This window comes from Nyctereutes procyonoides, unplaced genomic scaffold (genome assembly GCF_905146905.1).
Source record: "Nyctereutes procyonoides isolate TBG_1078 unplaced genomic scaffold, NYPRO_anot_genome, whole genome shotgun sequence".
Taxonomy (NCBI): domain Eukaryota; kingdom Metazoa; phylum Chordata; class Mammalia; order Carnivora; family Canidae; genus Nyctereutes; species Nyctereutes procyonoides.
In genome coordinates this window covers 1895592-1911534 of record NW_026575133.1, presented here as the reverse complement: position 1 = coordinate 1911534, position 15943 = coordinate 1895592, and the positions used below count along the sequence as shown (strand labels likewise).

General features: G+C 38.7%; 1 protein-coding gene across 1 annotated transcript in view; it reads right to left on the bottom strand.

Moving 5' to 3' along the window:
• Positions 1–15943, bottom strand: part of CC2D2B (coiled-coil and C2 domain containing 2B) — a 106866-nt gene that overhangs the window by 20440 nt on the left and 70483 nt on the right. Inside the window, exons 24-25 of the mRNA XM_055300174.1 lie at positions 14151–14247; positions 2024–2122 (exon numbers count right to left, since the gene is read on the bottom strand). Of these exons, the coding sequence (XP_055156149.1) occupies positions 2024–2122; positions 14151–14247 (196 nt within the window). The remainder of the gene's footprint in view (positions 1–2023; positions 2123–14150; positions 14248–15943) is intronic.

Below are 15943 nucleotides of genomic sequence, written 5' to 3'. Positions count from 1 at the left end.
GTTGAGGGTCCACTTCTGGGTTCTCTATTCTGTTCCATTGATCTATGTGTCTGTTTTTGTGCCAGTACCACACCGTCTTGATGACCACATCTTTGTAGTACAACCTGAAATCTGGAATTGTGATGCCCCCAGCTATGGTTTTCTTTTTTAATATTTCCCTGGCTATTCTTGTATGTGTGTGTGGAGGTAGGAGCTGATTTACAATAATAATAACTAATAGTAATAGCTAATAGTTATTGAGCACTTACTATGGTCAAGGCACTGTGCCAAGTGCTTGATATAGATCATATCTTTCAATGAAGTCGATAGAGTTATCTCCATTTTGCAGATAAGGAAACTGAGGCTCACAGAATTTAAGTAATCTGTGCAAATTCAGACAGCTAATGAGGTCTGTCTATTTTTGGAGTTCACATTCTCAACTATCTATCCTAGAGTCTGGCCTGAGAGTGAGAGATATCCAAAGATTTATAGATGTAGGAAGCCCTGTACCTCCAACAACTTAAATTTCTATTGCTCTTTATTTCCTGCCCTTGTACTTGAAACATGCTCCCACATGACATCCCTCTTGATGGCACATTACGCAGACATTTCTCCTCTCCTCCCTAATATCCATTTTGTCCTTTCTCACCAACAATTTTAGGTAGCAACATAACAGGCACATGGCGGCCAAGTCACATAAATGTAAGAAGTCCACCAGGGTTTTCTGAGAAAGTGTCTATTTTCCTGATACAGGCACTGCCCCTTCTTGCTTCACCCTGCTCTTGTCTACAACATGAATATGAGGCTGGAGGTACATTAAACAATTTGCAATTATGAGGATGAAAGATACACGATATTTATGTGATGTAATGATGTTCTTTTTTAAAAAATATTTTACTTATTTATTCAAGACAGAGAGAGAGGCAGAGGGAAAAGCAGGCTCCATGCAGGGAGCCTGATGTGGGACTCAATCCCGGGTTTCCAGGATCAGGCCCTGGGCTAAACGCGGTGCTAAAACGTTGAGCCACCTGAGCTGCCTGTAATGATGTTCCTGAGCTGCTGCACTGTTGTCTAGACTTCTTTTTAGGTGAGATAAATAGACCGCTTGAATCACTGTCAGATATTCTGTGGCAAATAGCTGAATGGAAAATAATTCCTTCTGAGTCAAATGCTCTCTTTTGTTTGGCAAATCATCTTTAAGGAATTGATTAAAAAATTATCTCTTCTGTACTGACCATTCATTCTCCTCCTCATACCCATCTTACTCAGCCCTGACTCCTCTGTATACCCTCCACATCCTCCAAGCTAGGAAGAATAAGGTACTCCCTACCATATGTTCTCGTAGTATCTATCTCATGCCCCTATCAAAGGCACTAAAGCATTATCAGGTTGTACTCAAGTATTAGTTTTCTTCTATAGGCAGTGAGCTCCTTGAGGTAGAAAATTTATTTCTGAAACTTCTGCGTCTGGCATAGCTCTGTGAGTAACAAAACCCAAAATGGAGTCTAAGATGGAGCTTTTATATTTTGCTGGTCATGAAGGCATATTTGTGCTACATAACTCAACAGGAGAGTCTTGTGGGAATGTGACAGAGACTGGTGCTAATCATTTGTCTCATTACCAATAAACAACACTGAGGAGCTGAAATTCCTGGAACCCATGGTCACAAAGCTACATTATTAATCATTTATTATTAATTAAAGAACATTTGTGACTCTAGTCCTTAAAAACTATTATATGCAAATATAAATGTTGCTTTAAGACCTAAGGCTATGCAAAAAAAAAAAAAAAAGACCTAAGGCTAGCTGTGTTATTCTTTATCAATGAACACTCTAAAGATGTAAGAAATAAATTTGTGGGGTCTCTTGAGACAGCTAAACATTTAAACACTCCAACATCTCAGTGGCACTCAAACACAAGATCACTTTAACAGACCTACCAACATGTCAATCACAGAATCTAATTCAAAGATAAACAAACAGTAAGTTTCTATCAACCAGAGGTAAAAACTGAGAATAATTAGCAAATAATCATTTTCTATTACCTCAGATTGTTGCAGAAGAGCAGAGAAAGGGAAGACAATGGATCCGAGCCAATTCTTCCTTATACGTGAATGACTACTGCAGCTCTTGAAATAAGGATCCTATTAATATAATTTTTCTATTATGTACTTCATACTATGTGATGAATAATTTCACTAATTTACAAGTAAGTATAAAAATCATTTTTAAATAAAGAAACCAAAGAGTAAACAGAAAACATTTTTTCTCTCTTTTTAATTTCTTTAAAAGATAATTGATTATTTAAATCAAAATAATGACCTATTATGGAGTTTATGGCCTATGGACAGCTATTTACATGGTTGCAGTAGATATGCTCTATGCAGCAAACTTTGAAAATACACTACAGAATACAGAGAAAAAAATTATCTTAATTCAACCCCAAAGACATCATCACCATTAACAACATTTTAAGATGTTAAATGGTAGTGAAAATATGTTGAAATGATGAGGACACTTTCAGAGGAGAATAGCATCATGGATGCTAGATTAATGAGAAAAATAGACTCAGTATAAGTTTAATGGTTGATATAATGTGGTCAAAAAGAAGCAGGTTTTCTGACACAGCTAAGTAATCTAAGTGCATGGCATATCTCCTGGAAACAGGTGATCCCCAAGGCTACCTCAACGTAAGCCCTTAAGACCATGCAATTCAGTTTTCTCTGATTTACCAACCAATCTTCTGAGCCCAGTGAGTTTCTAAGAAAGTTTTCTCTATTGAGAAGTGATTGCAATGATAGACCAATTCTGACTGTTTGATATGTTGTTCCTTATGCTAGTTGACAGATTTTATTTTTCCCAAGATCCTAATCACCTCTTATCACAGGAATTTCAGATTTGCAAGATTGGTGTGATTTCCTTTCTTCCCTGTCCCCATGTTAGCCTTGGCTAGAGCTTGCCTTTCACTTCCAGGACCTATCATTAAAGAAGTAAACAATAGGCCATCCTGTTAAATTAAACCATCCATCTGTGTACAAAGAGAAATTAACCATTTTGGTCTGTTTAGAATAGTATGATAGATTCTAGGCGTGCTTAGGCCCCATTGTGGTGTAAATTAGGAAAAGGAAATTGTGATAGTTAATTTTACATGTCAACTTGAATGAGCTAAGGGATGCCCAGAGATGGTAAAACATGTTTCCTGGGTGTGTACGTGAGGGTATTCCTGAAGAGATTAGCACTTGAATCAGTAGACTGAGTAAAAATCAGCACTTATCAATGTGGGCAGAAATCATCAAATCTTTTGAGGGCCTGAATAGAACAAAAAGGTGGAGGAAAGGCAAATTCTCTTTGTCTTTCTCTCAGACATCTTCTCTTTCTCTCGGACATCAGAGCTCCCAGTTCTCAAGTGTTTTGGACTCTGGGGATTACACCAGCAGTCTCTCCATCCTTAGACTTTTGTACTCAAACTGAATTACAGCACTTGCTTTTCTGGTTCTCCAGCTTACATATATATACATATAATATAATATATATATGATATATATGCTATATAGTACATATATAGTACATATTATATATGTTATATATAGTATATATATTAATATTTATATAGAAATGTAAATGGCTAAGAGTAGCCAGTCCTTTTAAAATTTTTTATTAATTTATTTATTATCTGAAAGCGAGAAAGCATGAGCAAGGAAGGGGGCAGAGGAAGAAGCAGGCTCCTTGCTAAGCTGGAAGCCCCATGTAGGGCTCAGTGCAGGGCTCAATCCCAGGATCATGACCTGGAATCATGAGCTGAGCAAAGAAAGACCTTAACTACTGAGTCACTTGGCACCCCTAGCCAAAGCAATCTTGAAGAAGAAAAATAAAGCTGAAAAACAGGTTTCTATCACAAAGCTTTGGTAATGAAAAGAGTGTGGTATCAATGTAAGAATAGGTAATAGACCAACAGAACATAATAGAGGGTCCAGAAATAAATCCACATTTATACAGTCACCAGATTTACAACAAAGGGTGACTTTGTCATGCAATGGGGGAGGGTATGTTCCTTTCCATAAATGGTGTTGGGTCAACTGAATGAATATTTTTACGGGAAAAAAGTAATCTTGACCTCTACCTCACAGACACATAAAAATCAATCGGTTGGATTTTAGATCTAAATGTGAAAAAGGTAAAATGATTCAAGTTTTAGAAGCAACCTCAGGATAATATCTTCATGACCTTAAGCAGACAATATTTTTAAAAAGGACCAAAAAAGCACCACCACTGCATTGCACTATATTAAATCAGGATTTTCTGTTCATAGAAAGACACATTTAAAAAGTCAAAAAAGACAAGCCAGCATGGGAAAAATACTTATAGAATGTATATCTGACAAAGTACTCACATCCAGATTATACACTGTTAAAAATCAGTGAAAAAATAGGCAAAATACTTGAACATATCTTTCACAAAAGAGGATATCAAAATGGCCAATAAATGTAGAAAATGGTGCTCAATTTCATAAGTTATCATTAAAATGCAACTTAAAACCATAAGATGATATGATTACTTTCATCAGTATGTTTGAAATGAAAATATCAGACAATGCTAGGTAACAAGGACATGGATCAGTCAGAGCTCTCATAAACTGGTGGTGGAAGTATGAACTGACACAACCATTTTGGAAACTGGTATTATACTACTAAAGCTGAGCATATGCACAATCTGAGCTAGCAATTTCATTCTTAAGTATATTTCCAACAGAAATGAATAGATTCATTTCCCCAAGTCCAATTATATTAGTGTTAAACATAAGAGCTGACAACTAGAAAGAAGCAAATTATCAGTTGTAGAATGCATTAAAAAGTTGTTGTATATTCCTACAAAAACATACTATACAGCTATGAGCAGCATTTCAGATGATTCCCACAAACACAAGGTAGAGAAAACTAAGTCATTCACAGATGGATGCAAACTGTATGAGATTTCAATCATACAAAATTCAAAAATAAGTAATACATAAACCATGGTGTTAGAAGCTAGGATAGTGTGTTATTCTGTATGTTGGTAAATTGAACACCAATAAAAAATAAATTTACTATTAAAAAAAAGAAGCTAGGATAGTTACTCGGGATGAAGTAACTTGGGAGAGCACAAAAGAGGCTTCTGGGGTGATACTAGCAATATTTGGTTTCATGATCTGAAGTGCTGACTTTTTTTTTTTCCTTTTTAGCCTTTTGTCTCTACTATTTATTTCCCCTTGGATAGAAAGCAAAATATTTGCCAGAATAATTTTGCCAATACAAATTCAGTTAGGAAATATAGGGTTGAATTTCTTGCATCTGAATAATCTAAATTTGTCTGGAGTGGCTTGTAAACTCTAGAAAAAGCATAAAATTAAACTTTAAAAATAACATGTTTTAAAGAGTTATGTTTTTCAAAAATCATAGTACCAATTATTAAAAATTACAAAATTTGGCTATAATCCAATAAAACTAGAATTAAAATAAAACTAGAATTTAAAATAAAAAACTTAGGGACGCCTGTGTGGCTCAGTGGTTGAGCATCTACCTTCGCCTTAGGGCATGATCCTGTGGTCCTGGGATAGAGTCCCACATCAGGGTCCCTGTGGGGAGCCTGCTTCTCCCTTTGCTTACGTCTCTGCCTCTCTCTGTGTGTCTCTCATGAATAAATAAATAAAATATTTTTAAAAAATCAGATCAAAACTTTATACTGGAGTCGCTTAAACATTTGAAAATATAAAAACACAGTATTAGATAACTAGATCAAGAAAGATATAAATGTATAAAATATATAGAAAATAACACAAAATAAAAATAACCTAATATAAAAAATCTGGCCTAAGATATTTTAGAGATAAATTCATGGTCTTAAAATATTCCTACTACTACGAGAGAGACAGTGATTCCAAATTCATCTCAGCCCAGCTTTTTCATCCCCCGTGCTAAAATTAGGCCACATGTCTGTGAGACTTCCAAGTCCTCAGCTTCTTGCTAACAAGTTAACTAATGAAGGAGAGACCCACAGGAAGTAAGAAATAGTTGACAGCAGGAAGAAGAAAGAAATGCAGAGAAAAGAGGAAGATTGAGGCATGGGAAGAAACTGTTTTCTAAAGAATAGTGACTGATGATAAACCAAAATCTTCTTTCAACTGGGTGATCAACTTGAGGCACAGCCTAGATCTGGTCTTTTATGAGAAAATGGAATGTTTGGGCCTATAGTTACCTTGTAACCCATTGCATGAGAGGAAAGCAAGAATACAGGTCAGACCTTTTCCTTTCCTAAACAGCATGCCAATGTTGTCACAGATGTCTGATACCTGAAGCCTACAGATTTCATTCACTAACAACACAAAGCACTTATAAGAATTGAACTATTAATTAACTACTATTCGATTCTGGTCAAATTGATCATTGAGATAATTCACTTTTGCAGGAGAAAGTCTGTTAGGCACTGTTTTGGGTTTCCCAAATTCTAACCATTAACAGTTTAGATAATCAGAAACTACTCAGTTAAACTCTTTGGGGAATGGCCATCACCAAATTACTGTTCAATAATTCTATCTCCAACCTTTATGTAGAATTGATAGAAAATGTTTTAATAAGAATGTGTGTCTGCATCTCCTGGAAAACTGCACTGGAAGACACTGACATTATGTTTCTTTGAGAAGGCTCATTCTTGAACAATAGTTGAAGGGTCTAGTTCAATTTCTCTCCCTCTTATCCCCAATCCCTCCAGATAGAATTAAATGCTCCTTCAGCAGCATTTGCCATAGGATTTGAAGAGCATTTCTATTAGGGCATTTAATCAGAGTCCCAGGAGAGGGCGGGCAAGATGGCAGAGGAGTAGGGTCCCCAAGTCACCTGTCCCCACCAACTTACCTAGTTAACTTTCAAATCATCCTCTAAACCTACGAATTCTACCTGAGATTTAGAGAGAGAACAGCTGGAATGCTACAGATAGAAGAGTTTGCGCTTCTAACAAGGTAGGAAGAAGGAAAAAAAATAAAATAAAAAAGAATCAAGTTGGGGAGCCCCCCCCCCCCCCCCCCCGCGAGGAACCAGGCTAAAGCCGGGCGGTGAGAGCCTCCAGGTCAGGAAAGCACAGCCCCGGAGAAGCAGGAACTTTAAAAATCCATACCGGATTCTTCCCGGATGGAAAAGTGCTCAGCAGGGAAACCGGGCAGAACCTCAGGGGGTCAGGGGGGCCTCCAGGTTCCGGGGGCACTAACAGAGGAGGGGCGCCCCGGGGAGAGCCTGCCGCACAGCAGAGGCCCAGCTCGGTAAAGGCCTGGAGCGCCCGGTGGGGCCTCGGGAGCACCTCGGGCAGAGGGGGCTGCGCCCCGGGAGCGATTCCAGCAGCACAGGCGCTGGATCCCAGGGTGCCAGGGGACACAGCCCAAGATCCTGCGCCCCCCCAATGGGAGAGGCAGAGGCGGGGAGGGCACAGACAGCGAGAATGCCGCTGCCGCTGGGTGCCCCCGGCTGTGCAGGTCAGCGCCCCCCACCCCGGAGATCCAGGCCAGTGCAGACTGGGATACTATGGTAGTTACTGTGGGAGCTGACTCCAGGGCTGGAGAGCTGGCCGCTGCCAGTGTGGCTGTGCCTCTTTCTTGGTGTCACCCTGTTCCAGTGATGCAGCGGGCCTCCAGGGAACAGGGGCCTCACAGGATAAACAGCTCCCACGGAGCCATGCACATACCTGAGAATCAGCACAGCAGGCCCCTCCCCCTCGCCTCCCAGAAACCAGCTGGAAGGACAGAAGAAGAGCAAGTTCTTGACCCAGCAGCGCTGGAAAGCTCCAGGGGAAGTCGAGGGATTTACAGTATATAGAACCAGAGGATACCCCTCCTTGTTCTTTGTTTGTTTTTTCTTCTTTTTTCCAGTACAACTCGTTTTTAACCACTCTGCACTTAGCAAAATGACTAGAAAGAAGAATTCACCACAAAAGAATCAGAAACAACACTCTCTCCAAAGAGTTACAAAATTTGGATTACAATTCGATGTCAGAAAACCACTTCAGAAGCGCAATTATAAAGCTACTGGTGGCTCTGGAAAAAAGCATAAAGGATTCAAGAGACTTCATGACTGCAGAATTTAGATCTAATCAGGCCGAAATTAAAAATCAATTAAATGAGATGCAATCGAAACTGGAGGTCCTAACGACGAGGGTTAGTGAGGCAGAAGAACCAGTGAGTGACATAGAAGACAAGTTGATGGCAAGGAAGGAAGCTGAGGAAAAAAAGAGAAAAACAATTAAAAGACCATGAGGACAGGTTAAGGGAAAGAAATGACAGCCTCAGAAGGAAAAATCTACATTTAATTGGGGTTCCAGAGGGCGCCGAAAGGGACAGAGGACCAGAAAGCATATTTGAACAAATCATAGCTGACGACTTCCCTAACCTGGGGAGGGAAACAGGCATTCAGACCCAGGAGATAGAGAAATTGCCCCCTAAAATCAATTAAAACCGTTCAACATGTCGACATTTAATAGTGAAACTTTCAAATTCCAAAGATAAAGAGAAGATCCTTAAAGCAGCAAGAGACGAGAGATCCCTAACTTATATGGGGAGAAATATTAGATTAACAGGAGACCTCTCCACAGAAACCTGGCAGGCCAGAAAGGCTCCAGGATATATTCACGGTCCTACATGAGAAGAACATGCAGCCAAGATTACATACTCTATCCAGCAAGGTTCTCATTCAGAATAGAAGGAGAGATAAAGAGCTTCCAAGATAAGCAGAAACTGAAAGCATATGTGACCACCAAACCAGCTCTGCAAGAAATATTAAGGGGCACTCTGTAAAAGAAAGAGGAAGCCCAAAGAAGCCACCAGAACGGTGACTGAATAGGTATTATGATGACACTAAATTCGTATCTGTCAATAGTAACTGTGAATGTGAATGGGCTTAATGATGCCATCAAAAGATGCAGGGTTTCAGACTGGATAGAAAAGCAAGACCCATCTACTTACTGTCTACAAGAGGCTCATTTTAGACGTAAGGACACCTACAGCCTGAAAATAAAAGGTTGGAGAACCATTTACCATTCATATGGTCCTCAAAAGAAAGCAGAGGTAGCAATCCTCGTATCACATAAAGTTTATCGCAAAGACTGTAGTAAGAGATGAAGAGGGATACTGTATCATACTTAAAGGATCTATCCAACAAGAGGACCTAACAATCATGAATATTTATGCCCCTAATGTGGGAGCTGACAAGTGTATCAATCAATTAATAACCAAAGTAAAGACATACTTAGATAATAATACACTTCTACTGGGAGACTTCAACACAGTGCTTTCTGCAAATGACAGATTGTCTAAGCACAACATCTCCAAAGAAACAAGAGCTTTAAATGATACACGGGACCACACTGTATGGATTTCACAGATATTTCCTGAACCTTCCATCCAAACGCAACTGAATACAATTCTTCTCAAGAGCATGTGGAACTTTCTCCAGAATAGACCACATACGGGTCAAAATCAGGTCTTAACTGATACAAAAAGATTAGGATTGTCCCCTGCATATTTTCATACCATAATGCTTTGAAACTTGAACTCAATCACAGGAAGAAATTTGGAAGAAATTCAAACACGTGGAGGTTAAGGACCATCCTGCTAAAAGATGAAAGGGTCAACCAGGAAATTAGAAAAGAATTAAAAAGCTTCATGGAAACTAATGAGAATGAAGATACAACCGTTCAAAATCCTTGGAAGACAGCAAAAGCAGTCCTAAGGGAAATACATCGCAATACAAGCATCCCTCAAAAAATTGAAAAAAAAAACTCAAGTACACAAGCCAACCTTGCACCTAAAGAAACTGGAGAAAGAACAGCAAATAGATCCTACACCCAGCAGAAGAAGACTTAATAAAGATTCAAGCAGAACTCAATGAAAGAGAGACCAGAAGAACTGTAGAAAGATCAACAAAACCAGGAGTTGGTTCTTTGAAAGAATTAATAAGATAGATAAACCATTAGCCAGCCTTATTAAAAATAAAAGAGAAAAGACTCAAAAATCACAAATGAAAAAGGGGAGATCACAACCAATACCAAGGAGATACAAACGATTTTAAAAACATATTATGAGCAGGTATAAGCCAATAAATTAGGCAATCTAGAAGAAATGGACGCCTTTCTGGAAAACCACAGACTACCAAAACTGGAACAGAAAGAAACAGAAAACCCCAACAACCCAGTAACCATGGAGGAAATTGAAGCAGTCATCAAAAACCTCCCACAACACAAAAGTCCAGGGCCAGATGGCTTCCCAGGGGAATTCTATCAAACGTTTATTTTTTTTTTAATTTTTATTTATTTATGATAGTCACACACAGAGAGAGAGAGAGAGGCAGAGACACAGGCAGAGGGAGAAGCAGGCTCCATGCACTGGGAGTCCGACATGGGACTCGATCCTGGGTCTCCAGGATCGCGCCCTGGGCCAAAAGCAGGCGCTAAACCGCTGCGCCACCCAGGGATCCCCCCTATCAAACGTTTAAAGAAGAAATCATACCTATTCTACTAAAGATGTTCCGAAAGATATAAAGGGATGGAATACTTCCAAACTCATTCTATGAGGCCAGCATCACCTTAATTCCAAAACCAGACAAAGATCCCACCAAAAAGAATTATAGACCAATATCCCTGGTGAACACAGATGCAAAAGTTCTAAACAAGATACTAGCTAATAGAATTCAACAATACATTAAGAAGATTATTCACTATGACCAAGTGGGATTTATCCCCGGGATGCAAGGCTGGTTCAACACTCATAAAGCAATCAGTGTGATTGATCATATCAGCAAGAGAAAAAACAAGAACCATATGATCCCCCCCCCCCCAGTAGATGCAGAGAAAGCATTTGACAAAATACAGCATCCAATCCTGATCAAAACTCTTCAGAGTGTAGGGATAGAGGGAACATTCCTCAGCATCTTAAAAGCCATCTATGAAAAGCCCACAGCAAATATCATTCTCAATAGTGAAACACTGGGAGCTCCCCTAAGATCAGGAACACGACAGGGATGTCCACTCTCACCACTGCTATTCAACGTAGTCCTAGAAATCCTAGCCTCAGCAATCAGGCAACAAAAAGAAATAAAAGGCATTCAAATTGACAAAGAAGAAGTCAAACTCTACCTCTTTGCAGATGACATGATACTGTACGTAGAAAACCCAAAAGTCTCCACCCCAAGATTGCCAAACTCATATAGCAATTCGGCAGCGTGGCAGGATACAAAATCAATGTCTGGAAGTCAGTGGCATTTCTATACGCTAACAATGAGACTGAAGAAAGAGAAATTAAGGAGTCAATCCCATTTACAATTGCACCCAAAAGCACAAAATACCTAGGAATAAACCTAACCAAAGAGGTAAAGGATCTGTACCCTAAAAACTACAGAACACTTCTGAAAGAAATTGAGGAAGACACAAAGAGATGGAAAAATATTCCACGCTCATGGATTGGAAGAATTAATACTGTGAAAATGTCAGTGCTACCCAGGGCAATTTACACATTTAATGCAATCACTATCAATCAGTATGGACATTCTTCAGAGAGTTGAAACAAATCATCTTAAGATTTGTGTGGAGAGCAGCCCAGGTGGCTCAGCGGTTTAGCGCCACCTTCAGCCCAGGTCTTGATCCTGGAGACCTGGGATGGAGACTCACGTCAGACTCCTTGCATGGAGCCTGCTTCTCCCTCTGCCTGTGTCTCTGCCTCTCTCTCTCTCTCTCTCTCTGTCTCTCAGTCTCTGTCTCTCATGAATAAATAAGTAAAATCTTCAAAAAAAGAAGATTTGTGTGGAAACAGAAAAGACCCCAAATAGCAGGGGAATATTATTTTTTGTAATTAAATTAATTTTTTATTGGTGTTCAATTTACCAACATACAGAATAACACCCAGTGCTCATCCCGTCAAGGGTCCCCCTCAGTGCCCGTCATCCACCCCTCCCCACCCCCCGCCCTCCTCCCCTTCCACCACCCCTAGTTCGTTTCCCAGAGTTAGGAGTCTTTATGTTCTGTCTCCCAGGGGAATATTAAATAAGGAAACCATAGCTGGGGGCATCACAATGCCAGATTTCAGGTTGTACTACAAAGCTCTGGTCATCAAGACAGCGTGGACTGGCACAAAAACAGACATATAGATCAATGGAACAGAATAGAGAATCCAGAAGTGGACCCTCGACTTTATGGTCAACTAAAATTCGACAAAGCAGGAAAGACTATCCACTGGAAAAAAGACAGTCTTTCAATAAATGGTGCTGGGAAAATTGGACATCCACATGCAGAAGAATGAAACTAGACCACTCTCTTGCACCATACACAAAGATAATCTCAAAATGGATGAAAGATCTAAATGTGAGACAAGAATCCATCAAAATCCTAGAGGCGAACACAGGCAACACCCTTTTTGAACTTGGCCACAGCAACTTCTTGCAAGATACATCCATGAAGGCAAGAGAAACTAAAGCAAAAATGAATTATTGGGACTTCATCAAGATAAAAAGCTTCTGCACAGCAAGAGAAACAGTCAACAAAACTAAAGGACAACCTACAGAATGGGAGAAGATATTTGCAAATGACCCATCAGATAAAGGGCTAGTATCCAAGATCTATCAGGAACTTATTAAACTCAACAGTAAAGAAACAAACAATCCAGTCATGAAATGGGCAAAAGACATGAACAGAAATGTCACAGAGGAAGACATAGACATGGCCAACATGCACATGAGAAAATGCTCCGCATCACTGGCCACCAGGGAGATACAAATCAAAACCACAATGAGATACCACCTCACACCAGTGAGAATGGGGAAAATTAGCAACATAGGAAACAACAAATGTTGGAGAGGATGCGGAGAAAAGGGAACCCTCTTACACTGTTGGTGGGAATGTGAACTGGTACAGCCAGTCTGGAAAACCGTGTGGAGGTTCCTCAAAGAGTTAAAAATAGATCTGCCCTATGATCCAGCAATTGCCCTGCTGGGGGTTTACCCCAAAGATACAGATGCAGTGAAACACTGGGACACCTGCACCCCCAAGGTTATAGCAGCAATGTCCAGAATAGCCAAACTGTGGAAGGAGCCTCGCTGTCCATCGAAAGATGAATGGATAAAGAAGATGTGGTCTATGTATACAATGGAATATTACTCAGCCATTAGAAATGACAAATACCCACCATTTGCTTCGACATGGATGGAACTGGAGGGTATTATGCTGAGTGAAATAAGTCAATCATAGAAGGACAAACATTATATGGTTTCACTCATACAGGGAATATAAAAAATAGTGAAAGGGAATAAAGGGGAAAGAAGTGAAAATATCAGTGAGGGTGACAAAACATGAGACACCTAACTCTGGGAAATGAACAAGAGGTAGTGGAAGGGGAGGTGGGCAGGGGATTGGGGTGACTGGGTGATGGGCACCTAGGGGGGCACTTGACGGGATGAGCACTGGGTGTTATGCTATATGTTGGCAAATACAATTCCAATAAAAAATATACTATATATATATATATATATATATATATATATATATATATATATATATATATATAAAACCTGAATTTAAAAAACAAATAAAAACAAAAATTCAGAGTCCCAAAAGAGGAGATAATGGCTAGGCATCTTTATACTTCTGTTGCCAACTTTAGTAGAAAGGAAGCTAATATTTATTTGAGAGTTTGCACTTAGTGTTGTTAGGAGCTTTTGCTTATCTATGAGGAAGACATTCAGTAATTTTTAAAATTTGATTGAGTAGAACTGGGTTTTAGTCCTAACAATAATTTGGTGTCTTCTAAGGAAGTTGTGTATTTTCTTTGATCAGAAAATGAGAACTATATTACCAATTTTTGTTTCATTTCATTTATTTTGGTACCAGGAAGCTCACATTTAAGTGTTAGTTTCAACTGCAGAAACCTACTTCTCCCAAATTCTTGGTATATTTACTCCTCCTCCTCTTATATGTGGTTTATGATCTCTATTATTTTTTAACTGACTTGCCATATGTCTGATTTTATTTCAAGTTACCCCAAATCCTTTTTATAAAATGTTGGAAATAGACATTGCATCTAAAAGCGAATTTACAAATATGGTACTAGATTTCATTCAGTTTGACTTTAGAATCAGTTCAACATTGATTATTATAATTATTCTAATTTACCTCATGTTTTTCAATAATCATTTCATCAAAAATGTTGATATATATATTATCTTTTAATTTAGATAAGCTTGAGAAGCTATAATCATGTCCTGGTGAGCTGTAAATAAGAGAAACATATGTAAATGCTTAACTTCTCTTATAAGAGCATTTTTCATAAGGAACCATAAAATTACCTGTGATCTTTTCTTTTATAAAGTGTAAACTAAGAAAAAGCTACGTGTTATGCAGATGACTGTTATCTTTCATTAAAACCAGCATGTGCAGGATGCCTGGGTGGCTCAATGGTTGAGCACCTGTCTTTGGCTCAGAACACGATCCTCGGGTCCTGGGATCAAGTCCCACATTGGGCTCCCTGCGAGGAGCCTGGTCCTCCCTCGGCCTATGTCTCTGCCTCTGTGTGTGTGTGTGTGTGTGTGTGTGTGTGTGTGTGTGTCTCATTAATAAGTAAATAAAATCTTAAAAAAAATCATATGCTTTGTAACATATCTCTCTTAAGGTATTTTGCATGAAAAATAAAAATGTTTAAATGTCAAGCAGAAAGACTTTCATTACAGACATCCATTGCTAACAAATTATCCAAAGTATGGTGTATCAAGATATTCCAAATACCTTAAATTCTACTACATTCTTCTATTTCCTATATATATTTAAATTGCTCTTTTGTTCTCAGCTAAGATATACGACTGTTTAACCACAGAACTTATTCTTTTTCCCACATCCATTTTCTTCAACTAGAAATTGGGATAGTAGAATGCATTTTGCAAGTTGTCTGCTGATGGCTTACTTGAAGTCCTTGACAAAGGATAGTGTAATATACCACAAACCTAGAACTTTCCTCCACTCTTAGCTCCAGCTTGTGTGTGGAACCTTGAACCTTGATCAAACTTCTAACAAGTCAGAGAAGTTAAATAACTTGCTTAAAAGTAAAGCCATCAGCAAATGACAGAGCTTGTATGTGAACGCAATTCTGGCTGATTCTAAAGGCCAGGCTCTTGCCACTGATGTTATTTATTGAAGATTGTTGCTAAGGAAGCAACCACCATTTCAAAGGATCTCCAACAGTTTGTAATTTTTGAGACACACAGCCAGTGACAACTGAAAAATGTTAGCTGAGATTAGAGAACAATTTTATATTGAAGTTTCCTTATATTTTTAAGTGATAAGCTGACTTCCCTGTCCTGCTCTTCAAGAGATCCCTTTCATGTTGCAAAAGCTTGACAGGAGAAAGGAGGCAATGGATACTTACAATACTTACAATACTATGTGAGCAGGAGAAATGAACTATCATCCTCCAGACATTTTTGAGTGTGTCAACTTAGTATGTCCTTTAAATCTCTTAAGTCCTGCATTGTCTTGCATTTTGTATTCTCTGAAAGCCTTATTCGAATTTCACCATAATTTCTTGTCCAAAGTAGAGATCACAAGCCTAATTACTATATACTATTTATTTATTATTACTCTCTATCCCATTTCCATGTGGATTTTATTCACTAAAATGTCATGTGGAGAAGGGAAAAGAGCTCTTGTATCTCAGGGAACAAAAAGTGTTAACTGAATGGTTGTGCCTTAGCTGACCCTCTAATCAACTTGGTTATACTCTAAACCTGTTTTTGGCTTATCTTGCTGCTATAACTACGAGAATTCAAATACTCTACAGCCTCCTTCTCTTTAGTTCACTAAAGAGTGAAATTTAATCTTATTTAATCTAAATTTATCTTATTGACTATTTTGTGTTCTCCTAAATCCATTTATTTAATACAGTGACACCATCAAAGAATAATGCAAATAGGAAC